Source organism: Chlamydotis macqueenii, chromosome 1 (genome assembly GCF_036417535.1).
Source record: "Chlamydotis macqueenii isolate bChlMac1 chromosome 1, bChlMac1.mat, whole genome shotgun sequence".
Classification (NCBI taxonomy): Eukaryota; Metazoa; Chordata; class Aves; order Otidiformes; family Otididae; genus Chlamydotis; species Chlamydotis macqueenii.
The window spans coordinates 6,961,144-6,988,307 of record NC_141556.1 but is presented as its reverse complement, the minus strand read 5'-3'; the positions used below and the strand labels follow the sequence as shown (position 1 = coordinate 6,988,307).

The 27,164-nt window shown below is 43.2% G+C and overlaps 1 protein-coding gene across 1 annotated transcript; it reads right to left on the bottom strand.

The window, feature by feature from the left end:
- Positions 1-1,159: 1,159 nt before the first annotated feature.
- Positions 1,160-27,164, bottom strand: PROSER2 (proline and serine rich 2). Its single transcript, XM_086744992.1, has 4 exons — positions 27,045-27,164; positions 18,220-18,435; positions 5,795-6,047; positions 1,160-4,914 (listed from the first exon to the last, which is right to left on the bottom strand). Exons 2-4 carry the CDS (start codon positions 18,397-18,399, stop codon positions 3,923-3,925), a joined length of 1,425 nt encoding a protein of 474 aa, XP_086601118.1. The 5' UTR covers positions 18,400-18,435; positions 27,045-27,164; the 3' UTR covers positions 1,160-3,922.

Here is a 27,164-nt window from a genome sequence, read left to right as displayed (position 1 = left end):
CAGGCTGTTAGACCTGCTGATGCTTTTTGGCTGCCACCACCATCCAGCCTGGGGGGGAAAAAAAAAAAAAAAGCATTTAATGAAAATGGAAATTACTTTTTTTCCCCCTCGTGATTTCTATTCTGTCTTTTATGATGCATACTACATTGGACAAATGCTCAACACCGTTAAAATAAAAAAAAAAAGCCCATCCATCTTCAAAACAATGCAATCATTTCAAGGGTTCCAGCTGCTCCTGGGCACAACCTGGGGCAGTAGTGCCACCATCCAGCCACCTACTCAGGGCAGCCCGCTTGAAGAACATGGGGCTGAGGCCACTGAAGGCAGCCCTTACCCTGCCCAGTCTAAGCAAAAAGTAGCCACTCATTCCTGACCAGCTCTTGTTCTGAGGGTTTTGTCATTGCTCTCATTTTTTGTTAAATCACAGTTTGTTAGTTTTGGCTCCAACCCTTTCCTACTTGAAGTGGGACAAGTCCCAGTGCAAGATGTGTGGCATCTCATTAAGAAACCTTCACCTCCATACTCTACTTGCAGCAGGAACTGGAAACACATGCCAGAGCCAGCACCTATTTCCAACCAAGGAACCATCGTAGCAGTCTTGATGTGCAAGTATCCAAACGAAAGGCAGAAAGGCAGCAAACACCCGCCCAGGCTCAGAAGGGATGGGTAGGAATATTCTCCAAAAGGGAATTTTGTCCTGTGCAACAAGACAGACTTTTACCCTCAACTTATGGGAACACCCATAGAAGGCAGCTGTGGAAACACAAAGATTAATTACTGTTCTTCATTTATACAATATTCCTCTTGGGAAAGTCATTTTAATACTGCAAAACACCAGGAGCCAGGGGCTTTTGCCTACTGCAAACAGTGCTCAGGATGAACTTCCCTCCTGCAAGGACCCAGGCACAGCTCCTGGAGCCCAGCAGTAAGAATACGCATCTCTTGGCAGAAGACAAGATAATCCTCCTTTCCGAGCCCTCCCCACCTCCCTTCCCCCATGGTGTGACTGGATTGAGCTCTGGCTCGCACACGTACCCACAGCTGTAAAAATAAAAGTTATTAAATTGATATTAGTATCAAAAAAGTCACTCCCCTCGTCAAAGAAAGACGCATGCTGCTAGGTGACAAAGAACAAAATTCCACCTCCCATCAGCCATCGTTTCATTGGTTTTATCCCAGTTTAATAGATGATTTATCAGATTTGTGCAAGACAGTTACCTCTAACACAAGGGGGAAAAAAAAATAAAATCACAGCAACATATACACACAAAACAAGATACACAAAATAGAGCTGGATTTATATACAGGTTATTAGCAGCTAGACTCTTTAACTTTAGTACATGGCTTTACTTACTACGGTTTTAGGCACAGAGAAGAATTTACCAGTAGGATACTTGCTATAATGAAGGGCCACAATGAATACCTCGTTCCAAGTCCTCACTGGGCAGAAATTGGTTTATCTAATGAAGATCTACCTCTCACTTCCCACCAGTTGAGGACACAGCCCTGCACAAAGGATGAAAGAATATGATCCAGCTAATTCTGCATACTGCAACTTTATACTTTAGATATTAAACAACTATTTTTTTTTTCTCTTTTAACAGGGTTATGTTACAGAGTTATTGGATAGGACTGAATTTCACTGCAACAATTAGTGTCAGGGTTTTTTCCCCCCCTGTTCACTTAGCTTGGACTCTCAGCTGTAAACAACTCAGAGAAATTATCAGATGTGAAGATTCACATTTATAATGAAGAATTTGCTCTAAGAGGATTTAAAAGCACAAAGATCATGAAACATTTAAATTTACTTAGCAGGTTATGTTAATAAATGATGATGCATCATTCACATGTAGGACTCCACTCCAGGCTGCACGGAATACTGGATGTATTTTACGCGCTTCCTCATCTTTCTGATTTAGGACTACAGACTCAGAGCCCAGCAAAATAAGCAAGCGCTTTACTTGCAGCATACAAGCAGCCTTTTTTGTTTCAGCAGCACTTCTCACATTTGATTATGCATGCAGAAGGGCTTTGCCAGGCTGAGGAATGGTCACATATTTTAATTACTGATTGCTTATGTATAGTGTGTGCCTGCCACAATGAGGAACAGGATCACTTACCCAGTGAAAAGGCTGAAAAGAATAACGACATAGCCGAACCAGCCAGATACCATAACAACACAATTAAAAATTTAAGCAGCAAGCAGATATTTTAACAAACAAAAACAAAAATTTAACTTATGAGGCAGATTAAGAATGACGCAAAGATTTTTCCTTCACGACAGCTTCATTTCCAAGTTCAGCTCAGCAAGTTTGAAATACTTTATCACAAGAAGGACAAACTTGTTTATCACAGTTCTGTCAGAGCTCCTTGCCGAAGGGTGTGTAGGTTTCTATTAGAGCCACTCCCCTCCTCTTCTCCAAGGTTTATTACCCAGCCACTTGGGAAAAAGGGGGGGGTTGCTTGAGGCTTTAGAAAGTGCAGAGAATAAGTGAGTTTTTCCCTTTAGAAAAAAAAACAAAACATGGAGAACTCGAACATGCAGGAATAACAATGAGAAATTTAGAGAGTTTGGCATTAGATTTTAAAATGGCTATTCTTGATGTTTTCAGGTGTACAAAAAGGGAAGGGAGTTTTAATGTGGAAGAGCAGCTTTGCCATATAAAAAAAAATCATACCAACACACAAATATATTTTGAAACCATCTTTAAAAGCACATCTATTGAACAAAGGCAAAATAACGCCAGCTGGGACCGTTCAGGAACAAGGTACTCTTACATCCAGCTCTCTCCTGTAACTCCACCTGCAAGAATTTTGGCTGTAACTTCTGGTATTCATTGGCAGGGCAGAATCCAATAAGGCTGTGAACAGAGGATTCTTAGGGCTGTCAAACAACAGGAAGATCAAGTGACAAGTTTTTTGAAGTAATAGAACTTACAACTACTCAGTGTAGCACAGCTGTTGTTCCAAAGTAACGGTTTCTTCACAGGAACCCCAACGCAAAAGGTAAGACTTTTGACATAAGGTTTTCGCGTTTGGTATGAAGTTCACTTGTTCCTATGGCTTCTCTGCTAGAAGATTGTCACCGGTACAGAACGGTTGGGGTCACAGATTGTCAGGAGACTCTTTGGCTGTCAGTGCGAAAACCGGTGCGCGGTGCATATCCTTGAGGCTTATTTGGTGCCTTTCACTGGACACGTAGGTTGCTAGAGCGTGACCAAGGAGCAGGTGGCTGAGAAGAAAGGCAAGACTTCAAGTGAAGCAGCAGAGTGACGCAGTCACCCACTCAAAGCTTGGGCCGCTCTGTCGAGAAGGTCAAAACAGAAGCCACCCCCTGTGCAATCTTGAGTCGAGTGGGGACAGAGCAGGGAAGCAGAAGACTACATCACTGGTAGGAAACAAAGCCAAGCCAGATAATACAGACAAGAAGTCACAGAAGCGTGTCACGCTGGTCAGAAATTTCAGTTTTGACATTATCTCGAGCTCCCACAAACAGACACACACATGTGGGCAAGACAAACAGAGCTCTCATTTTTGGCTTCAGAAAGAGCAAAAGGAAAATTTACCATTCAGCTCACCATGTACAACAATACTGTACTGTACACTTCATTAACCAGATGCTGTCTGCTACAGTCCAACATTACTTAAATAAAACTCCTCTTTGTCCCAAAGAGCAACAGATGAGGATCTCTGTAGGAAGGAGAGCTGAAACCCACTGCTGTACATGACTGTACGTGGTGCCAGTCCTTCTGGGATAAACATGAGCAGTCATTCCACGGTATCCAGTACCTCCTTAGCTTGCCTGAAGCAGAGAACTTGCCCTTTCTTCTTCCAATCTGTTTGATCCCAATCCTGCTGGGACTATTCTAACACAAAGCCACACTATGACTTTCCCTCCGTTACCAGAACATTCCCATCCAAATTACGCAGTCTCTTTCAGTAGTCCCAGTTTCCGAAGCGCCTCTCTCCTAGCTTCTTCTGTTGAGCCACGGCCAGAAAACTTCACTGTTATCCCTTGGGATCGGAATCCTGACGGTCTGGGCAGTGAACCCGACCTCCTCCTCATATCCAGGTTTAGACTGGGTTGTTTATAATCATTAAAACTTTTTGCTGCATTCTGCTGGGCGCTGCTGACCTTGTTAGCAGCAAGAGCTGCCTCTGGTTTGATTGTCACAGTTTTGCCCATAGGAAGGAAAGGGCTGGGCTCACTTTTTAAAATCCCGTGGATGTTTTGATATCCATTGGGAACAGCATCTGCCTGTTTGGGCTGCACATCAAGCTGTTGAGCGCTCGGGGCACGATCCACTTGGTCCTGAGCTGGCTTTCCCTTAACTAGGCCAAGTTTTGTCAGGGCCTCGTATCGTGTTTGCTCAGAGGAGAGATCCCTTAAGGAAGAACTTCTGTTCCGCGACAAGAAATCATTTTTCTGCAGCTTCTCCTCCAGTTCCGCTGCCAGAAAAGCTCCTCCGTTGATGTTGGCCAGCACCTGAGCTCTCCTCTCCTGGACGTTAACCGCAGCTTTTGAAATAGTCTCATTGAATTCTTTGCCACTGACATTTGTTATGTTGATGTTGCTCGGAAACCGGTGCAGTTTGGGTGCAGGTGCAGGAGCGTGCTTCGCAGCCGCAAAATAATCACCGTTGGCTACTGGGGTTTTCTTCCTGTCCGAATTCCCTTCCTTGAGGGCACTGGGGAAGCGCACCCTGCTCTCCATCTGCTGCTCAGACATCTTCTGGGCCATGATGAGCGGAGTGGGGACGGAGCGAAGCAATTTTGGATGCTGCACTGGAGGAGGGAGTGGAGGAGGAGGCGGCAGCATGTCAGACATCGATGGTGGTGGTACAGGGGGATGTGAGGGAAGGTCAGCAGGTACAGCTGGCTTAGGGCTCTCAGCTCTCCAGGTAGCATCCAACACTTAAAAGACAAAGCAGCAATAATGTCATTAAGTCTTCACAAAGAGCAGAAAACAAGGCTTTCTTTCACCTAGGATTAGCAAGTATCAGTACTCTTCTCTCCCAAACTCAGCCCACATTGCCAGAAGAAACTAAAACTGAACTCCTAGCATTGGCATCTCGTAGGCAATGCTGTCATTCAAATCACCTTATTTAAAATGCATTCACTAGAAGCCCTCTTTCTGCCATTTATTCACATTCTGCATGTTAGCTTTACCGTGTTTCAATGGCTGCTTTTTCTGTAAGAGTTTTGCAGTTCTTATTTTTTTTATTGTAACAGCCAGGAGAGGACACATTACATCCCACCATATGTACCAGCTGATAAATCCATTCTCCAAAAATGAAGAGAGCAAACTCTACAGGGTGAAGAAAACAACATGCCATACACTATCTTGTCACAAACTTACTGACAGGAGCACATGCCTTTCAGTCCCACACAAAGTAACACTACAAACTCTCAGAGAGGCTCTTAAGAGGTCTCAGAGAGAAGCAGAGCATGAATATTTCAATGAACGCTGGTCTGCCTTGCTGCCACGAGTCTGCAAAATACTCAGGTCTGTTACAGCTCAGTCGCCAGGTTGGGGCCTGAGACAGCAGTCCAACAACTTAATCATACTATGACCTCCATGAGAGAGAAAAAAAAAAAAAAAAAAACCAAACCAACCAGCAAGAATCTCAGAAATTCCAAGTCAAATGAAAATCACAGCCCTTAGAGCTCCTAATGTGTAACAGATTCATCTCCAGGTAGTAAGGAAGGAACAGAATTCCTTTAGCTGTTTCTATTGAGAACTGGAATATATTAGGGCTACGTCAAAGGGAAAAACCATCGTTTCAAGAAATACCTGATTCTGCATCTCTGCTAGGAGGGCCTTCATGGTCACTGCTCTCAGGTGTAGACTGTACTAAATCGATGATATCTTCAGTCTCCGAATGACTGGACACGTTTTCTTCCGTCGACCTTGGAGATTGACAGTGGATGCCACTGTCACGTAGGACTGGCTCCTCCAAGTCATCTTCTAAGGCATCTATAGTTTCCTCAAAGAACATGAGAACATCCTGCTCTTCATGAGTTAAGTACTTCAGACTCTCATCATCCTGTGGGGAAAAAGAAAAAGAAAAAGAAAAAAAAAAAAAAATAAGAAAAAAGCCAGAAAGATTAATGCCCTACAGGTGAGTATAGGCAAGTACACTGCTAGCAAACATAGCACCCCTTTTCAAAGGCAGAAAGCAGCAGGATGAAACAGCAGCAGTCACATCCGAAGCATCTCCTGCTTGCTGTTTCATCCCTTCCCAAGGAAGTGTTCAGCCACTACAAAGCAAGGGAGGAAAAAAAAAAAACCCAAAACAAACCAAAACCCAGGAGTTTACAGTGCATCAGTTTTGACTGAGGAACAGCAACTCTAAACTGGGGTAAGACATTTCAGTTGCTGCGTCAGGTTCAGTGACAAAGCTTTGGGAGCAGCATGAGAAGGAAAGGGTGCATTCAGGACGGTCCAACAAATGTGTTTATTCCCTTTTTGCTCTAGACAAAAGTGGGACTTTGCTTCTGGAGGCAGAGTTGGAGCTGAAATCTGTCTCTACCACTGCAATCTTTGAGTTATCCAGAGTTACATGGTAGATTAAAAAGGACAGAGAGGGTTTCTGAAGATTTTACCTTTGAGTTACAGAAAGGAAAAATTTAGAATAAATGTAAAAAGGTGCGTTCCCTAGCAGTAGGGTGCCTTGGGCTACTTTCTCCAGCAGGAAACAATCCCGTAGACCACAGAAGTGATAAACGATCACTTGGATTATCCAGTCTTCATTTTCTATGAGTCACGGTTCCTGATTAACTTGATTAACACACCGTCGCTATGAGAAGCTAGGCAGCACGGCACAAACTCTTTTCCTTCCACCTACACCCTAGGAAACACACACTTTTCCAGAAGCCTGGAGATGACAAAGAATGATTAGGAAAGGCACTACATTAAGACAATGGATACAGGAAAGAGATTTCCCAAGAGAGCTGTGTAAGTTCTGGAATGTAACTAAGTATTGTTGAAAAGTAAGTGAGGTTTTTCCCTTTTCTGGATGTAATTTCTCTCCCACCACACACATACTGGAAACTCTGCTGTCAGTAACTTCACAAGAAGGCACCAGCAAAGCAATACAAGACAGTTTCTTTTATCATCTCTGCTTTTTGCCTTTTTTCCCAGGCTATTTGATTGTGCATGCAGGTAACAAGGCTACTTCTCAATGGAGGATTGCGGGAATTTAGGTAAACACAGAGAAGCATGCAGCGCAAATATCCAAGAGGCAGACATGTTCTTGCTAGGGCAGCACAACTTGCTTCAAACTCACTGTGCCTGTTCAGATCATCTTACATTAGATTAGAATACAAAAAAAAAAAAAAAAAAACAAACCAAAAAACTCTGTGCAGCTCTACCTGTTAACTCAACTTCTTGTGCAAGCAAAGCTTTTATCCCATCCCCGGCATTAAAAATAACAGCATGCCTCTGTAGAAAAGTGATGCCTATAGATTGAGAACTATGAAGTGCTGCATCATACCAAGTGGCAGCTCATCTCTAAGCACTCAGAACACTACAGACAAGAAAATAAATGCGTCAGGGCTCTTAGTTGCCTTCCCTACGTGGCCTGTAAAATATTTTTCCTGTAAATAAATGAATGAAATACAGAAGACAGACACACAGCCTTTCAGCCACAGTTAGTTCAGCCACTTCAGGACAGGTTTGCTATCCAAGGCTGCAATCACATGAACACAGCACTCTTCAGTCACAGCTGGCACAGTTTTCTGTTAAAAGAGAAGACAAGTCTTGCAAGGAAATATAAAGTTGGTTTCAACAAGATTTCTAGAGATCCATATTTATTGTCATCAGGTTGAACGTGGTTTGGTGGCTGGGAAAGACGTGCAGGGGTGTGGGTATGTGTAACTGAGTCTTACATCCACAGGGCACTGTCGGAATACATAACTTACTCCAGCTTGCAGCAGAACTGCTACAAAAGCTTCAACCTGGACGCCATTTTCAACTATCTATTTAAAGCCCTAACTTCAAAGGCTGACGTATTCCACAGCTCGCACCCACCACATGGCAGAGCTCTGTTTTCAAAGGCCAAGGAAAGTTTTACAGCTGCACTCGAAAAGTGCGAGACAGACAAGCCTTTTTTTTTTTTTTCTTTCTTCTTAATGGATGTCGCAATCTCCTTCCTTCCCCACCCAAATACTCACAGGGCTGCTATGTCTGGTAGGCGAGAGAATGACAGGAAAGGAGCCGCGGTTGGGTAGGCCCTAGCTGGAGCTGAGCAGGACTCCAAGCAGCTTTTGTTGCGGGCGAGCTCATTGCAAGAGCCAGACTTCCGCAGGCAAAAAAAAAAAAAAGAAAACCCAAGAGGGTTGTGTTTAAGAAGAAATTCATACTGGCAGCAGATCCAGTGGTGCAGTACAGAAAGGACTGCGCCACACTTTGTTCATGTACAAGAATATCTACTGCCACGTGAGCTTAACTCATGTGATCAAGAGCTGAGCAATATGGTACATGAACTGACGCACAGACTTTCAGATGTCCATCCTTCCATCCATTTCTGTGCCGCAAGACTGAGCAGTTTTCCATGCCAGGTAGGATTTGTAGGAGGATTGGTCAGTAGAGCTCTGTGTCAGGCTTACCATCCCTCACTGATCACGCTGAAATGAGCGGCTTCCCCTTAGGTGAAGGAGCTGAAATGACCAACTGTCCCTTTTTGCAAATACATTTGTAGAATAGCATACCTAGATCTGAAAGGCCAACCTCATCTCAGTTAGCACTTTGACCGCTTCCCTCATGAAGTTCTCCTTCCAGATTACCAATGTCACATTTCCTCAGGAAAACAAAACAAAACCAAAACAAACAATCAACAAAAAAGACAGGAGCTCTAAGAGATTAGGCAGCATTATGGCAGGTCACCATACTTAGATGCAAGGCATCCAGCCTGGCTAGAAACTCCCTAGGGCAAGGCACGTTTCAGTTTGGAGACAATGAAATAACCCCACGTTAGACACACAAGCCCAGTGCAAATAAACCTACTCGAGCTGATGAAACCAAAGGAGCGCGGAGATGTAGAGCAAGCAGTGACTTGCTTTACCACTGGTCTGAGAACAGTGGTGCGCTATAAAATGCCCACTTGTATAACAGTAAAGCTTTCAGGAAGATGGGAGGAATTTTGTTGTTAACTGGTGCCAGTTTTAACTAAAGTTACCAAGCCTATTTGTTATTATTTAATTTTCCACATATTCCAAGTACTGGAACAGTTAATATTCTTTCTGGGCTGGTTTTCCAGGCCTCCTCTCTCCTTGAAGAACCTAAGTTTTTAACAAAGCAGAGTCTTTTCAGCTACTTGAGTTATTCCCCTCATACTTTCCACCAACTCCCTACTCTTCACACACAAATACACCTCCCAAAACTGAATCTCACATACACCTAACACGACTGACTTTAAAGCTACTGTCAAAAGACAGCCTACATTTGAAACTTGAAAACTGTGCCTTAGCTGAGGTTTAAAAAAAAGACTGCTTGGACAGAAGAAATTTGGGATGCGAGCAGCTGAAATAGCTCAGTATGCTCAACTGGCATTAGTATTTTAGATCTCTGTACAGCCAAACATTTCCTGCTTACGCTAAACAGGAAAGCGTCTGTTATGGTGGTCTTTGGTGTAAAAGAGGTAAAAAAAAGAAACAAGGAAAAAAAGAATAATAGACTCTGTTTCATAGAAAAGACCTTTATCCTATGACTTAATATCAGAGGCCCACAGTTTTTCACATGCACCTGAAATTTTTAACATCACATCCAGACCTGGAATCCTAAGAGCAGCACAGCTTTGACAGAAACAGAATAGCAGGGGAAATCCCAGGACATCTGCAGTGGTTAAAAAACAACCAAAACCCACCTAATTCTCCTGAAAACTGGTAGAGAACCAAACGGTACTACCCATGTCAGTTAAACTTCAATTAACAAAATACCAGGAGATCAGCGGATTCAACCGATTCATCATCCATCACTTGACAGTGCCAAAAAATTAACAGGCACGGTCACAGCTCCATGGGAGAGAAGTGACCGGATGCTCCTCAAAAAGCCATGAAGGGAGCAAACTATAATAATACACAGGAGGGAGAGACTGATGTGGCACCACTTAGGCCTCAGCCTGCGAGTAACAAGGCAGGCAGTTCTATTTGTAAAAAGAAAGGAGGGGCAAAAAGAAAGGCCTGCATGCAGGAGGAGTATCAGAACAGGTACAAGAGCTTCAGCACAGGAGAAAGAGGCATGTACCTCTGATTGGATTTACAGAGAAGAGAACCAGAATAGATCGTGCTGCTGCACTGCTTGAGCAAGTGAGGTACAGGTGAGAACAAGAACTACTGTACAGGATCAGACCGAAAAGGCCCTTTACCTCAGGAGCCTGCCTTCAGCCACCAGTAACACACACGACGGGAATGGGCTCCGGGGTGAAGAGCACTGCTGTGAACTGGATGGATTTATATCTTTCTTCCCTACATCCTTCCAGTTTCCAGCAATACATGGCTTAAGGACTTTCAGTTGCATCCGCATCTGTGTACTTAATAGCCCTTAACGAGCTTCCTAGCAGGAATTCATCGTATTGTTTCAGCCCGTGTAAACGGCTGGCATTCACAGCATTCTGTGGCAGCGAGTTCCACAGTTTAATTGTGCGCTGTGTCAAAAAGTGCTTCCTTTACAACCCACTATCTGATGGTTTTGATAATACCATTTCATTTGGTGAAGAAGACTACAATATTGAGTGTTGTTTTCTTCAGTTTGTTAACTTAATTGTACCTGTATGCTTCATAATAGCTAGCAAAGCATATAATCAACAGGTCGTAAGTGAGGAAACAAATGATCTACAAGTATTTAAAAAAAATAAACTAGATAAACTGAAGTCATAAACTGATTACATTACTTCTAACCCACTTTTTTTTTTGTTTAAAAAAAAGCAAGCTAAAGCAATGCAAGATCTACGTAAACTCTGAAGACATCTGTCGTAGTTCAGCCCTGATCAGGACCAGACTACGCAGTCTCTCACTCCCCCCACCCTCCGAGAGAACAAGGAGAGATAATATACGGAAAAAAGGCTCGAGGTTTGAGATAAGGACAGGGAGAAATCCTTAAAGTTACCGTTATGGGCAAAACACACTCAACTTGGGGAAAACTATTCATTTATTACTACAAACAGCAGGATAATGAGACAGAACAAGATAACCTCCCTCCACCCCTCCCTCTTCCCGAGCTTAACATTATCTCTACTACCTTCCCCCCTGAGCAGCACAGGGGGGAAGAGGGAATGGGGGTTGCGGTCAGTTCATCACGTGTTGTTTTACGCCGCTGCTTCATGGTTGGGGGAAGAACTCCTCACATTTCTCCCCTGCTCCGTTGTGGGGTCCCACCCATACGCCACAGTCCTTCATGAAACTGCTCCGGCGTGGGTCATCTCTTCCACAGGGTGCAGTCTCTCCAGAACGGCTGTCCCAGCGGGCCCTCCACGGGCCACAGCCACCTTCAGGCATCCACCTCCCCCGGTGTGGGGTCCTTCACGGGCTGTGGGTGGATCTCTGCTCCTCCGTGGACCTCCATGGGCTGCAGGGGGACAACCTGCTCCACCATGGTCATCACCACAGGCTGCAGGGGAATCTTGGCCAGGAGCCGCATTACTCCTCCCCCTCCTTCTGAACTGACCTTGGTGTCTGCAGCTGTTCCTCACAACAGGCTGGCAGATATCTCTCAGGATCTTTTTATATCTTATTCACTTCTCATCTTCTCTCCACTTCTTGCAGCCTGCGCCTCCCTCTCTGTGCCTCTGCCCCGACTCAGCTTCTTCACATCTTCTCTTCTTTTTTTTTTTCCTCTTTTCCCCTTCTTAAATACGTTATAATCGCAGAGGCGTTATCATGGAACATTCTGCTACCAATCAGCTTGGCCTTAGGCCCCCCTCACTAAACAAAACTGGTCAACTTATAATTTCTTCTTTCCTTTAATTTCTATTTTGGAACAGCACTGAGAAAAATTGGGAGATGTTTCAGGCAAAAGTAACTAATGCTGTTTTTACAAAATCAAGTAATTTCACACCAATCTCATTTCTCACAAGAGGGTTACTGACTTGGCCAACAGGTATAAGCAGATGTCATATACCTTGATTTGAAGGCTTTATGACATGGCCCCCCAAAATACTCTCAGAGATGAACAAGGAAAACTATCCCTAGATTAAGTTACTGCAAGGTACCTATGTAACTGTGGGACAGGAGAGAGGTTGTTATTTTTGAGAAGCAGCATGATGTATCATAAAATGTATAATGAAACGAGACAAGTCCTGAATAGATTTATCCCTACACCTCTAAATTTTTGCTACTTCACTAACAACAATAGACAATTAACCTAGTATTTTTAAACACACTTATGCTGGAAGATGTTGCTGCAAGAGCTAGGTGGGACAGAATGAGACCTTCATGAGCCATATTAATGTGCTGGGTAGTCCATAAGATGAAATTCAGTTGAAAAACAGATGAATATAGAGTGATGAAAAATGTCTTAGTGGCAATAGAAGACAGAAGGAGCTGCAGGTCAGTTTAAGTGCTGTAAAGACGAATGAGTACTGCTCAGGTATGCCAATGTCACTCTGGGATATATTAACCAGGCTGATGAAATAACAGCACATCCTCATTCGGAACACGGAGTTCAGATTCGGTCACTGAACTTTGGAAAGGATGCAGCCAAGCTGGACAGGGTCCAGGACAAAGCAAGGTGTGCTGAGAGTTCAGGTGTGCTGCGCAGGAAGGCTGGAAGAATGGAGCACATCATGTTTTATAACAGGGGAGAACGGGTGGCAGGCAGACGTAGCCCTGTATGTGTTTTAATATATAAAACATTGACCACTACGTGCACTGAAGGCAAGACAACTTAAAACTGGCTTTCACATTCCAGAAACTCTAATCCAAGTATTCCTTGAAAAAGAAAGTAGTGGAGTACAAAGAAACCACTTTGGAAGTTCAGGAATGCCTATCAGTGATGGTTAAAGAGCACAGCTGCCCACCTGCTGGAACAATCTTGATCCATCAGATCCCACTTTGAAGCAGAATGGTCCAAAGCACGTGGTCCTCCAGCCCCTCTTTCTCTCTGCTTCTTGCTCTGCTGGTAGGAACTGTGACTCTTACTTTTCCAAGGTGTACTGCTTCCAAGTCATACTAACATCAGTTTAAAGTGGATGAAGCACAGCATAGCTCTCTCCACACCCTGTGAGGAATGGCTTCCACCTGCCCAAAGACAGCTGTACCCATAGGAACTATCAAGCAGTCACAAAAATTCTTCTCATTTTTGTTTGTTATTTGGCAAAGTACTTGGACATGGTGAGAAACCTTGTAGTACAGTAAAGCCTGCAGAGTATCAGTATCAAGGGGGAAAAGCACATTAATTTTATGAAAAGAGTCTTTGTCAGACATTTCCCTTGAATGTACCTGAAGTGCAGGTCAGCATCACAAGACACTGAACACTCAAATTGTGAGAAAAAAAAAAAAAAAGGTGGCAGTGGGCTAACAAACACAATCTGTCATCTTCCAGTAACTCTGAAACCACACTGGCATCCCAGGACCCCTTCAGAGAGGCTGGGGCAAAGAGATGGTAATGTGGTGCACTTAGAAAACCAGATCTGTTTCATTTGAATTGTCTGTACTCATCCAAAAAGGATAAATGTCATAGCAAGTAATTTTTAGGCTCCAAGAGACATCATAACTACAACACAACCAGGCCAGCTCTGAGTTAAATGGCTGAGTGTGTGAAATAAGATACTGAGCCAGCTCAGACTAGTCACAAGATACTTGCTCTTCTTGTCTATGTAACCAATGTTCAAAATGCCACCTGTACTATATGAGGTGTCTGGTAGTGACAAACCATCTTCAGTGGCTGGGTATCAAGTCTTGTTAGAGTCACAGAGGAAGCTTGTCTGAAGAAGTAACAAATGGAATAAGCAAGATATCTTTTTAGAATCATGGCCATGTGTCAATTTAAGCCATTAGTGACCAAAATAGTAACTTGACCAAATTCTGGAACTCACCAGTGCCCCAAAAAGAGTGGCGATGAACTGCAACATTAACCGAGGATCTATCTGAACCAAAGACAAAAAAAAACAAAAAACCCACAACCTCACAGCATGATGAGGTGTTCAAAAAACATATAGATGTGGCACTCCAGGACATGGTTTAGTGGACATGGTGGTCTTCAGCTGGTGGTTGGACTTGATGATCTTGGAGGTCCTTCCCAACCTTAAAGATTCTTTGATTCCATGATCCATTAAGAGTAACAAGAACTCAGTGTCCCTCAAACCTATCAATCAGACGTGTTCAGATACAGAAGGTGTTATACTGAAGTTGTATCAACAGATCCAAGGCAGTGACACAGCTTATCACGATTGCAGGTTCCAAGTAGCACAGCTCACTTTAGGTACAACCAGCACCCTCTGGTATGATTTTCATAGGTGATACTGTTGTCCTAGGTGTTATTCACACCTAGAAACTAAAGCAGTTACTCATGGCTGAGAATAGATACACAGTACAGGCAGCAGAGTGAAGCACTGAAGAACAAAGATTGGCTTTAAGAAGTTGGTCTGTGTCTATTCGGTCAATGGAACAAGAGAAATCGCTTCAAAAAAGCTAAGACTAGTTTTATCTCAAAATTAAGCGTCCTTAAATGGCAATCATATTTCACTGCAAGTTAATTTTTATACCACACATCAGGGAGTATCATTCAAAAATGGATTTTGGAAGTCAGAACCACCAAGCAGAACAGAGTGTTTTGGTTTACCCCACCCCTTGGATAGTGCAACCAATTCCAGGTATCAAGACGGTACATGCGTCTCATCCTTTTGCCAAGCATGTCTATGGATACCACCTTAAAAAGAAATCAGAATATATGTGCAAATTCATGTCCTCATATAGAAGAGCTTTTACCGTTATAAGATACAGAGAAAAGTTGGGGGGAGGAAATGGCTTTAGGTGATGGTGTGAGATGGAAGTATCAAGGCAAACATTCCTCCCATCTAAACCTAGGCTCTTGTACTTGTCTTCAGCTGCTGTGATAAATTTGTCAGCATAAATCCAGATCTGAACACCTATCATTTATATGGAAAATTCTACTGCAGTCAAGATAGGACATCAGCACCTTGCTTTCCATTTAAAAGAAAACAAACTTGGCTTTAAGGACTGCAATTAGAATCATAGAATGGTTTGGGTTGGAAGGGACCTTTAAAGCCCATCCAGTCCAACCCTCCTGCAAGAAGCAGGGACATCTCCAACCAGATCAGGTTGCTCAGAGCCCCGTCCAACCTGGCCTTCGAATGTTTCCAGGGATGAGGCATCCACCACCACTCTGGGCAACCTGGGACAGTGCTTCACCATCCTAATTGTCAAAGATTAACCAAAAGCACCATTGTGCAGGTAAGAATCAACTGAGAAATCTGGCAAAATTAAACTGAGCTGACAACAGCTGGCTGGTAAAAATCACAAACACAAAATTTTAATAACTTCTTGGCACATGGCAATTCACGTCCACCTCCTAGTCACTCGTAAACCAAAACCAGTTCCACAGCAGGTAATGCCAGCACAGTCACAAAGTATGCAAGAACAGCCAACGCTCAGCCAAACCAGCTCTAAGCAGTTCACGTAGACTAAAGTCGGTCCAAGTGTTTGTCTCCATTATCACATCCCTAGGTTTGTTTGAATTCCACAGATGCAATACAAAGGTTATATTTAGTGACTAACATAGTTTGACACTGAGAAGCTTAAGAGCCTCTTTTTTCGTAATCTAGTAGGAAGAAACCTGCAGCAGTACAGGCCTGTCAAAAACACTGCTACACTTTTTTCCTTTGCAAGGCCATTAAAAAAAATAAGTCAAAGTCAGCCCTGACCTTCCATGTTGTATCTCCAGGTGAAGAGCCATAAATGAAGAGGCAGCTAAATTTGTAGTTGTAGTAAAGCTGTAGAAGGTCTAGTGTGCTGGAAAAATCTGTCCCTTCCTTCCTTTCTCAGAATTGGTCTAATAAGAATTTACTTGTCTACACAAAGTTATCTATCCCCTTCCCTCTCATTAGGCCATCAAAACTTCTGCATCCTCTAAACCTTTATAATGAAGCCACTGAAGCAAGAAGTTAAGGTCTCTAGGAGCATGTTCCAGCAACTAGCTTTTCCTCTTACGAATCTCCTGATACTTAGTGGACTGTAAAAATCACATTTTTAAGACAAAAAGGAAAGATCTGACCAGCACTAAAGACTTGAGTCCTATTTACTCAATTGCAATTGCCAGAATTTCCTTCATACTGAGTTCACCATAAATCCTCCTCAAACTCAGAAGCTGAAATTATGCCTTTATTGAGAAGGGTTCCATTCCCCAACCTGTTATTCCACACAGGAATTTAAGTTGTCAGCCTTATCGGACATACCACCCACCGTACTGCTGCAGGAACGGTCACAGAAGGGGATCCGTGGCACCAGAATTAAGTGTGTCAGTACGTGCTTCGCTTTCTTCATACACAAACTCAAACACGACAAGCTAAAGGCTTCGGGACTTCTGCTGCTGATGCAGAGGTCAGATGGGAATTGCCTAAACCTGCAGCCAGCTTTTACTCCATCTAGAAATTACTGCATTACAGAGCAGGAAGGGATTCCAATCCTACCCGATGCATCATCACATGGGCTATCACATGGCAAGATCTAGTTAGACTGAGGGAATCTATGTTGTTTTCTGACACAGCAGACTCAGGATGAGACCGTATAAACGTACTGATTTTTTCAAATGACCGGTTTCATGCCTGCTACTGCAGCTAAGAATAAAACCCATGGAAACATGATTGGTAATAGTTTGATAACCTGGAAAACTGCAGTCAGAGTAATGCGTAAAATTAACTTGTAATTCTGCACAAAATTAAGTTGTAGTTCTTTAACAAAGTGCAACTCCCACTGTAATTCCCCAAGACCCAATCAGTTTTCATACAATAAACTACAGGCTCTAAATACCCGAGTCCAAATGGGGTACTTGGCTACTCTCTCAACCTCCCCCACCCTGACACTTCACAACTTTATCCTAGAGCAGATCAGAAAGAGTTAAGGGACTGAATTTGGTAATATTTGTTTTGTGTTTTAACTAGCAACACAAGCTGCTGTAAGGATACGGCAGAATATTAACCGAGTCGTATTTTCACTCAAAACACCAAGGAGGAATATCTTTAGAATCACCTCAGTTACCAAAAAGCTCAAAGTAGCACAAAACACTGAGCATTTCTAGGGTACATGGATAAATACAGGTATCAATTTGCCAGCTTATTGTCATCACTTATTCTTTCACAGCAAACTATTTCACTAAAAGGAAGCTAGCAGGGAGGGCAGAGAGAAAGATATGGAAAGCCTAATTCCACGCTTAACGCAACACAGATTTCGATTCCCATTTAAGGAAAGCATGTTTACTGGAGTGCTCTTTGCTCATTAAAAAATTTATGTTTTCCATAGACTCATAGAATTATAGAATGGTTTGGCTTGGAAGGGACCCTAAAGATAGTTTTTTCAAATGGTTTTGATGTTTAAAAAAAAGTGCAAGGAACCATGCCTGCTTTCTAGGCTTAGGCTGTCGCAGTACAAACAGTACTGCCGAGTTCATCGCCTGAATCATCCTGCTAATTGGAAAAATGCAGAAGTGCATCCTACTCCCTCAGTTACCCACACATTTAAATGGCCACACACTCATATTCACTGATGCGAAGACAGCTTTGTTTATGGTGACATATTTGTTACTCATCTAATTACATGAAGGTGGAATAAGCCGAGACCTTCATTCAGTAGCGTCAACAAGGAGCTGAAGCAAGAAACAGCATACAGAACCTATACGACCCTTAAGTTCCTTTGTGAGGTACTTAAAGCAAGGGCAGAGATGCGCAAACTGTGCACCGCACGCAGGTGGTTGCACTGAGCTGTGCAGTGTAACGTGCGCTCCTTACTGCCGTTCCCGGTTCCCCGGGAGGAATGGCCAGAGAGAAGCGCTCTCCAAGCTCTCGGAGAAAAACAGACCAGAATAACAAGCTATTGTACCAGATCAGAGAAGTTATTTCTGGCTTTTCAGTTTAACAACTAAGACCACAAGCAACCATTTAGGACTAGAAATGACAAAAATCAATGCTTAATTTAAAAAATTCCTGTGATGCAAATGAAACTACTAGTGTAATTTGTATCACAGTGTAAGGCTCATTAAACACTTACCAAGGCAAGATTTCTGCACCTAGCTTGGCTGCCACGATTTTCCACATTGCCACCCCCCTCCATGATCCCAAGCGCGTGCTTTGGAGAGATTTCAGATGCCATTTCAGGAGAATCCGAGAGAAGATTTCTAGGCATCACACACTCTTGACTTATTGATCCCGATGCAGCGTAGAATGCCATCAGCTCATTACGTAGGGCTGCTAGCTTTATTCATTTCTGAAAACAGAGAACAATGTGTTATTTTTAAAACACTTTAAAATAAGTGGAAAATAAATAGTAAAAGATCCCGCACAAGTTAACAACAGGCCTACCTTTATGCTCTGGAAGATGTCTACCACCTGTGGGCACCTTTTTAAAAAGTTAGTCTTATTCTAAAAGGGGACTTTAAAAATCCATCGTAGCAAGGTTCTGTACCCCACCGTGTGTGCTTCCACACCAGACGCCTACATTTACAAGCTCAGACCCTGCATACATACCTGTCCCTACGGATTCAGTTTGTGTTTTCCATCATGACACATCATTAACAGTAATAAAATCCCATCAGCTAACAACTGGCCCAGTTCAAACGTCTTCATCTTTTATTAGCTTTTAGAAAATAATTTTATTTATCGGATCCCATGAGGGAAACAGAAGCCAGTCAGATTCCCAGCACTGCTGGGGTTGACTTGAGCATTACTGAAGCAGCTCTATGCCAACTGCTTCTGGTGAAAGATCCATGAATGGAACTTTATGTCATTTTTGTACCATCACGTTACATACCAAAACGGTGTTTTAAAGCTTACAGAGCTTTTATTTTGCTCAGCCATGAAGAAACAGTGCTTGTACATTTGGAAGATGCTTACTGGAACAGACATAGGCACTGGCACTTACTGGAGCAAGAGTCTCCAGTTTTTTAAGCCATCCTAGTGCCCAGTTCTGTAACCCTTCTCTGAACTGTCATCTCCCAAAACACTCTGGCAGAATTTCTTCCTTCATTCTTAAAATACCACAGAGATAAAAGTCATCCTTTTACACTAACAGCACAAAAAGAGGGAGGGAAAAAAAGCAGAACCCAGCTCATCTCTCTCTCTCAAATAGGATAAAACATCCTTTGCAACAAGAAATTGCCTTGTAAAGAACAACCCATCCTTTCACCCACCCTGCCTGTGACCAGGGATCTGCAGTGACACGTTCCTCAAAGCAGTTGGTTCTGAGGTACCACGCTATGTGCGACCAGCTGGGAACTGGATACCATTACCCTGACACTACAAACGAAATGAGATGGTCCCGCTTCCCAAGTGCCTCTCCCTTTATTACGGTTCGAGAGGCGACATGAGAAGCAAAGTCAAGCTTGCATTTCCAATTCAATTGGATTACTTCTCCTTCCTCCCTACCCCTGTCAGCTGAGGCCTGAGAAACCAGAGCCTCCTGGTAAGCTGATTAGTGTTTCATGGCACTCAGATAACATCTGCCAATACCGAGCAACAATTCCATCCCGCTGATCGTTTCCTCCCAGGAGAGGGCTATGACATTACCAAAGGTACACACGAACGCTCCCTCATCTACGCCGAAGCACCAACACGTGTCCTGTGGGAAGGCTCCCACACAAAGTAGCTAGGCTGCCGTCCAGCAGGTCTTGGAAGCACAATCCGCACAAACAGAGCTGGATTGCCACAATAAAAGCATCTGATAACACTCCTTACGAACATTAGGTCTAACGATTAAGATTCAGCCTTGCTTTTACATAAAAATAACGTTCTTCCTTTCTTCTATTAAAAACATTAGCTATAAATAGAGACAATGCATCCTCAGGATAGTGATCTTTAAGTGATGCCACAGAGGTAGAAACATGCTCTTGGTCCTGGCTTTCAGAATCACAGAAGACAAGCAGACACGAGAGTACAGCAGCAGCCGCTGTACCTCTGGTCGCCTCTTACCCAGGCTCAAACCAAAAAGCCAGGCTGCAGAAGGCTGAACTGGGAAAGAGCAGCCCGAGTCTAGAACATACCCTGCAACAGCAGCTCCATCTGCAACAAACCCTGTGGCACTGAACAGCCACACACACACACACACAAATATATATAATTTTTAGAAGGCAACATTATCAATGAAAATCTTGACTCCTCTGAAATTCACAGAAAACTCCAACTGACTTCAGATTTCATCCCTTGACTTTCAAGGTGATGCTCAGATGAAAAAAAAAAATTTTTCTAAGGAGGGACCAGCAAAAGGCGAGTACTCCTACTGACATCCAGCCTAAGGTGAGTATTATTTCTCGCCAGCACTTTCAAGCTGCAGCATCAATTTCTGTCCAGGTGTTCCCAGTACAAACTGGGCATGCCATGTTTGTTCAGTTCCTCGGTGATGTATTATAGACAACTACTAAATTCCTAGAATTATACTCAAAACTGTTTGTGAACATTTTTTAGACTACATTAGGAGAGGTCATAGCTCCAGATTACAACAGATATAGAGGAGACCCATATTTAAAGACTAATCAAATTAAGATACTAATCCAAGTTACCAAGTTACCAATTAATAGGTCAAAACTTTGAGGAAGAAAGTATTTGAGAGTACTGCTCTGCTTTTTCCAACAGCAAAACCTTAGCATAACCAGGTCTAAGCTTCATGGTGGACCATCTGCATCCAGGACAGCAGGAACACTCAGATTCATCAGTAGCAAACATTAAAGCCACAAGTTTCTAAATAACAACAAACAACTGCTTCCAGCAAGCTCCTGTTACTCACCTTGGAGCTCACGCACAGATGTTTCACAAAGCTCCTAAGCAACAAAAAGCAGTGACTGCGACTGGCTAAGAGAGCCACCCACAGAAGATCAAGTAGCAAGCATCACAGTTCTGCTTTTGTGCCGTAAGCTGTAGCTTCTCCGGAGGTTTTACTCATTCCAGAAAAGCTCAGGAGCTGCGCGACCGCTGTTAGCCTGCGTAACAGGGGTACGGGTGGGAAGATATTTTTTCCTTCCACCTTTCACATAATCTTTAACACGTCAAGGGTACACGTCAGTAAGATCATAACCCATTCGCATACATTATTTCTTCTCTCCTTTGTTCTGGTTTTCACGCTTTAAGGAGAAACTCCTACATATTTGCACAGTGCTTGGTGTGGTTACAGCTGAAGGGAGCTTGCCCAGCGCTGCTGCAACACATACAGTGTGCTTTACAGACAAATTCCTCTCCTAACCACGGCTGGCACAGCAGTCCCTTCACCCTTTCTACGTCCCCTCTATCAGGTATAAGACTTCGTGGATTTAAAATAGAAATAGCCAAGAGTCTAATGGATTCCAAGCCGACCCCACTGCCTGTTTCAGTAGGATTGCCTAGGTAACGAGCCTGGGTTCAAAAACAAGGTAACCATCCTCAGCGAGAGCAAGAGCAGCAGGACAGCAGGCGGCTGATCCTTCTGACCTTCAGAGATGCATTAAATATGAAAGCTGTTCACAACAGGATTTGTTGCTTGGTCTATTCAATGCATTGTAGTTAGGGTTTTTTCCGCTTGATTTAAGAGATGTGTGCCTGTACCATTAGATATTAATAAAAAAATATCAAGCCATGATACAAGAGTGCAGAAGTGTGGTAGGAACAGTGCTATTTGGAGAGAAGATCCCAAATACTAAACCAAAAAGGCATCTTAGGGCAGCTGTGATTCTGCCAGCTGAAATGATCACTTCTCGGTTACACTAGACTTAGCCTTCACGAGATATTTAAAACAATACAATTCACATACCATGCATGTTTGCTCAGAAGGTAGTAGGAAGAAATGGAAATATTCTGAAGTTAACATTGAATTTTACCTCCCAAGATTTAATTTTGCCTTGACAAAGGCACATAATTCAGAAAGACTGTATTAAGTTGCCATTAAAGATAATGTGAGGTTTGTTCTTTTAAAAACTATATTTTAATAGTTTTGCTGACTCAGATTACTTCTCCACTGAAGTTCAATGTTAGCATTTACAAGGGACTGTTTCTGTAGTAGCAGAAGATTGAAAAAACTGTTTATTAATAATCCTGTTGGAAGACTAGCTTAATAGGCAAAAAGATCAACCCTGCAAAAATTAAAGACATTTAGAGGCTAAAAGTCAACCGCTACATAAATGAGGAGCTGGAAGCCAGCAAGCAGACAGCATCATCCCATTTACTGCAGGAGATACTTAAAGTACGTAGAGCTGAATTTTTAGAAAGTTATCATACATTTTTAAAAGGGCACAATATCAGTCTCTCCCTCCCTTCACTATACGTACAATTTCTAGAACACTCTTTGCATAAAAGATTTCTAAGCATCACACACACTTTGCCTGCTCTTAAACAGCTATTTCTCTGTGATACAAGTGAAACAGAAGAACTGGCCAGTGAACTTTAAGGTTTTTTTTAATCTGTCAGCCCTACACCGAGATACCAAGGCACGCGCCCCGCTCAGCACGCACCGTCAGTTGTCTGGCACTCCATGGCACTGCATCTGGGGAAAAAAAAATATCTGGAAGTACTCTGGGGTCATTTAAGAGCTGCTGTGGGACAGGCTTTATAAAAATGATGGTACAGGGGCAAGCCAGAGACCTGTACCTCTACTGGCCTCTGACAGCTAAGGGAAGAGTATGTGAAACAAGGCAGGCAGAGAGCAGGACTTTTCTCCATATTTTAAGTGCAGATGCTTCTGATGCCCAATCCTTATCTGCTCATGAAAAATCCTGTCTGACCAAAACATCATGGCTATTTAGCATCCAGTAACCAGGAAATGTTCCTGCCCTTGTTTAGAGAGGGACTGTCACCATAGTACAGCCAGCCAAATAGAAATGCTGACCATTAAAAAAAAAAAAAAAAAAAAAAAAAAAAAAAGAACAAAAAAACCCACACAGCCCCCCTCAGCCTATGACGGTATGGTTCTCTAAATAAGAACCAGGCCAACAGAATTTTTACAGACAGTTCCTTGGACATCAATTCTGATTAAGATTTTCAGAATGAGTGTTGAGTAAGTTTGAACAAAGTTTAGCAAAGTGGGAACTCGGGGTACTCTCACGGTAGCGTGGCAGCCCAGGGCAGATGTGCAACTACAACCAAAGTAACCAGAGTGCTACCAACCACGTGAGACTCCCAGAATTCAAGGGAATTTACTGGAAAGTAACCCCAATATTTTGTTTTAAACTTTCTGGTTTCTGCAGCATGTTTGTGACAATTCAAACTCTCCTCTGCAGGCTGGAGAGGTATAAAATCCGTTAGTTTTAAAACTAAAAACAAAGATTCTCTCAGTCCTCTAAATCTGGAAGCTGGAGCCTCAAGAAACACACTGAACGTCATTCATACAACTCACCCCAGAATTTGAGAGAGCTGCCAACAGCGAAATAATTAAGCCTGTGTACATAAGTTCTTTAAAAGAACTAGATGGGCAAGGCACCAATTCAGTAAAACTTAAATCCAGCTGACTTCACCAGGATATTTCATCACACACTTAAATGGTTTACTGAATTGAATCTCAAATTAAATGTAGCAACCACTTAAAAAGAAAGGAAACAATCACAAAACAACATTTTCATCACCAAAGTAATAATTCAATTACTACACTGAATTCCCCAGATCATGCTTTGCACAGAAACAATGCTTAAGGTCACACCTTTAACCATGTTAATCCAAGCCTCAAGATACCAGAAAAAGAGAGTTCAATACCGTGCTTCATTCTGAACTGGTCTTTCTGGATTTTCAAGAACAGTCTTTTTAGGTTTTTTTGAGACATTGTATTTTAGAAACTTCATCACCTACTGAAGACAACTAAGGCAACACAAGAGAGGAGACCTTTTGCTAAAAGCCTAGATCATCATTACCTCATCATCCTCTCTGCAGAGTTTGGGAAATGCTCTGTTGTCTTAAAAACAGTGGAATACCAATGGAGGATTTAGCAATGTTAAGCACACTGTTCCAGCCTCAAGACAGAATTTATTCAGGAGAAATCTCTGAAGCAGGCTCCTACACACTTCATCCCTTGCAAGTAAACTCTGCTCCCTGTTCACTACATCAACAGCAGCTCCACTGAATCCCGCTGCCTAAAGCAAAGGTTCATAGACAGCAGCGTGGGTTAAGTCACCAGAGTGCTCACATTTCCCACACATTTCCAACAACAAAATCCTTCCCTACCCCAACTAAAAATAAAACTATAGCCAGTGGCAAGTAGTTACTTTTCTTTAGATTAATGTCTTACCCTAGGATAAAGTTAAGGCTCTCACTGGTAGTCTCCAGTTGAGATTTGATTATCTGCTCAGCAGGAAAACGACATACGATACCCAGAGCTGCCTAGTCCGGTATTATGTGGGGCTTTAAACACATCCAGGTGATGGCCGAGGTCTCCTCTAACTTCAAATATCCTTATGCAAGTTCCAACAAGGAAAGTGTCCAATTCTTTTAAAGTTACTCTTTTTAAATCTCCCCAGTTAGCATCAGGGTGGTGCCACCGATGACAGCCAACACTTCAGAAACATGAAGTGTACACAAACAGTTTCAGGCACAGACTCCTCTGTAATTAGTCCACTTCTGTCTCGTTACAGGTGCAGCATCACTGGGGTTTAGGGTTTCATTATGTAACTACTGCTACAGTCACAGCAAAGGCAAACCAAAGCCTGTTTTACAAAGTATTTAAGACAGCAAGATAATTTTCAGCCCCAGTGTGGCTGTGTCACGGTCTTACAGCTGGATCTCGGGTTGCTCTCCTATGTTTCTTCTTGTGACTGCTGTGCTGGTACACGGAGGAGGACAGAAGACACCTGACACACGAGGCAGAGGTGTTTACTTTAAAAAGCAGCTAATTTAATGCACATTTCATTCCTATGTAAGTACATAAAGGCCTGCCTGCCCAAGGCAAACAGAGCTGAAAACAGCACCAGCAAAACACAGCAGCAAAGTCTTGCCTTGGACTTTCCTTGGTACAGGGATAATCAACACACACCCAATTGAAAAGAGTCTGTTTAAGCAGTTAATTACACATTAAATTAAAATTCCTTGCTTTTCTTTTTTAATTTAAAAAGAAAAAAAAAAGCGGAGGGAGGACGTGGTAACAGTATTTGACATAGTCTGCCCGGCTGGCTTTGAAAGCCACATTGATACGCTCATTTATTTTCATGCTCCAGTATTTTCAGAAGGTCAGTCAGCCTGAGACTTGTCAACTGTTCAGGAGCTAAGCTGTTCCCGTTACTACATCCAACCAGCAAACCCCTCTGCCAACATTCTTGGTTAATATTTCTCTCAGAGGCATGCAGAGAAAAAAGCTGCTACAACCAACCAGGAGGAGAAGAGTTTTACTATTGACAAAACAGAGCGATGTAAAAGAGAATCTCCCTGTTCCTTTCCAATGTCAGGCACTACTTGTATCGACTTTTTAAAACTTCATTTTACCCATTCACTCTGTGTTGTGAAAACCCCAGACAAATCCTTGATTAAAAAGACACAGCTAGAAAAATCTATTCATTTGCTGAGAAATAATTAGTATCTTCATTTTTTGGAGACCCAAGTGAGCAGCTTTTTTTTTTTTTTTTTTCTATTACTGTTTAAACATCAGCTCCCCTCTTATACAGCAGTAATTACTGCAAAGGAAGGAGAAAAGCCACAATCATTAATTTTTATAGTAGTACCTGTACAAGGAAGTCTATCTGCAATGCTACATTAGTCAGGGAACTGGAATCTTAAAATAATATCTTTTTATTAGCCTAAGCCAGGAATTGCCAAAGCCTTTAAAACTCAGACTTAAGCTTTAGGGTTTGGAAATAAGTCTTTCCTTTGGTGCTCTGCATAAAAGGAAGGGGAAAGGAAATAAGTGTTACTTCAGTTTTGTGATACTTGTTATAGTTTAAAATCCCTGCAAAATTTTTAGAAAGACAGGAAACCTCCTCCATATCCCTTTCCCATTTCACCTGCGCGCTCGCCACCGCAGGAATCCTCTCCTGCTACACCTGCGCGCAGGAGCGAGCCCAGCCAGAGCTCAGCCGCCTCCTCTCCGTGCCACGCTGAAACAAAAACTACTCAGGAAACGTGCCCTTGAGATCCTGGATTCCTGAAAATCCCGAGAGGGTTTTTAAGGCTGTGGTTTCTCTTACACATACTAAACCTCACCCGAACTGCCCAAGATTATGATCTTAAGCAGCACCAGCCATCTCATGCCTACCATCTCTAGATGGAAGGGGCACCTAACAGAGGGGAAAAAAAAAAAAAAAAAAAAGTATTTTGAACTAGAATCTGCTACTGCTTAAACCAACAGCTCTTTCCAATGGTAACATTAAATTGCAGATAGCCAGAAAGCAACGAGCCATCAGGCAGCTCTTTCCCATCACCCGCAGCCAGTCAGCAACATCACATCCTAAGTTTAACAATGGCACGGCTACGAAACCTTCCCTTAACTCTCTTTTCTTTCTTTTAAGTTGCCAGTCAGCGCGCACTAGTTGTTTTTAGACAGGATATGATGAAGAAGAGCAAGAAATCCAAGGAAAAAAAAAAAAAGAAAAAAGAAAAATAATCCTTAACACAGCTCAGTACTGGGAAACGAAGCCCACCCGGCTGCTCTTGGAACCCCGGCAACCGGCGCGACGGGGGAAATAAAATAACTGGAAATCCGTTAGCGTGCAGTAAGACCGATGCTGAACCATTCCCACCCGGGCTGACAGACGCGCGGAGCGCTCCGCGGCCGCTCCCCGCTGAGGAAAAGCGAGCCAGGGCCGGGCGGAGCGGCGGCAGCTCATCGCCTCCCTTCGCTGCCAGCCCCCGGCAGACGAGCACCGGAGCCGGGGAAGGAAAGCGAAGACCCCCCCCCCCCTCAACCGGAGCAACGCACAGGGCGGGGGGCGAGCCCACACTCACCGGCTGCGGCAAGCAGTCCGCACCTCTCCCGGCGGAGGCGAGCGGAACGAGGAGCGGGAAGGAGCCCGGACGAGGGACGGCGGCAGCGGGCAGGTGACCGGAGCAGCAGCACCCTCAGCC

What these genes read in the sequence shown, in the direction of transcription:
- PROSER2 (XM_086744992.1), bottom strand. Translation starts at nt 18,399, where the DNA reads ATGGCATTCTACGCTGCATCGGGATCAATAAGTCAAGAGTGTGTGATG. An exon ending in GGTGCAGAAATCTTGCCTTG is followed by an intron (nt 6,048 to 18,219) that starts GTAAGTGTTTAA and finishes TTTTCCCCACAG; the next exon opens with GATGATGAGAGTCTGAAGTA. An exon ending in TAGCAGAGATGCAGAATCAG is followed by an intron (nt 4,915 to 5,794) that starts GTATTTCTTGAA and finishes TTGTCTTTTAAG; the next exon opens with TGTTGGATGCTACCTGGAGA.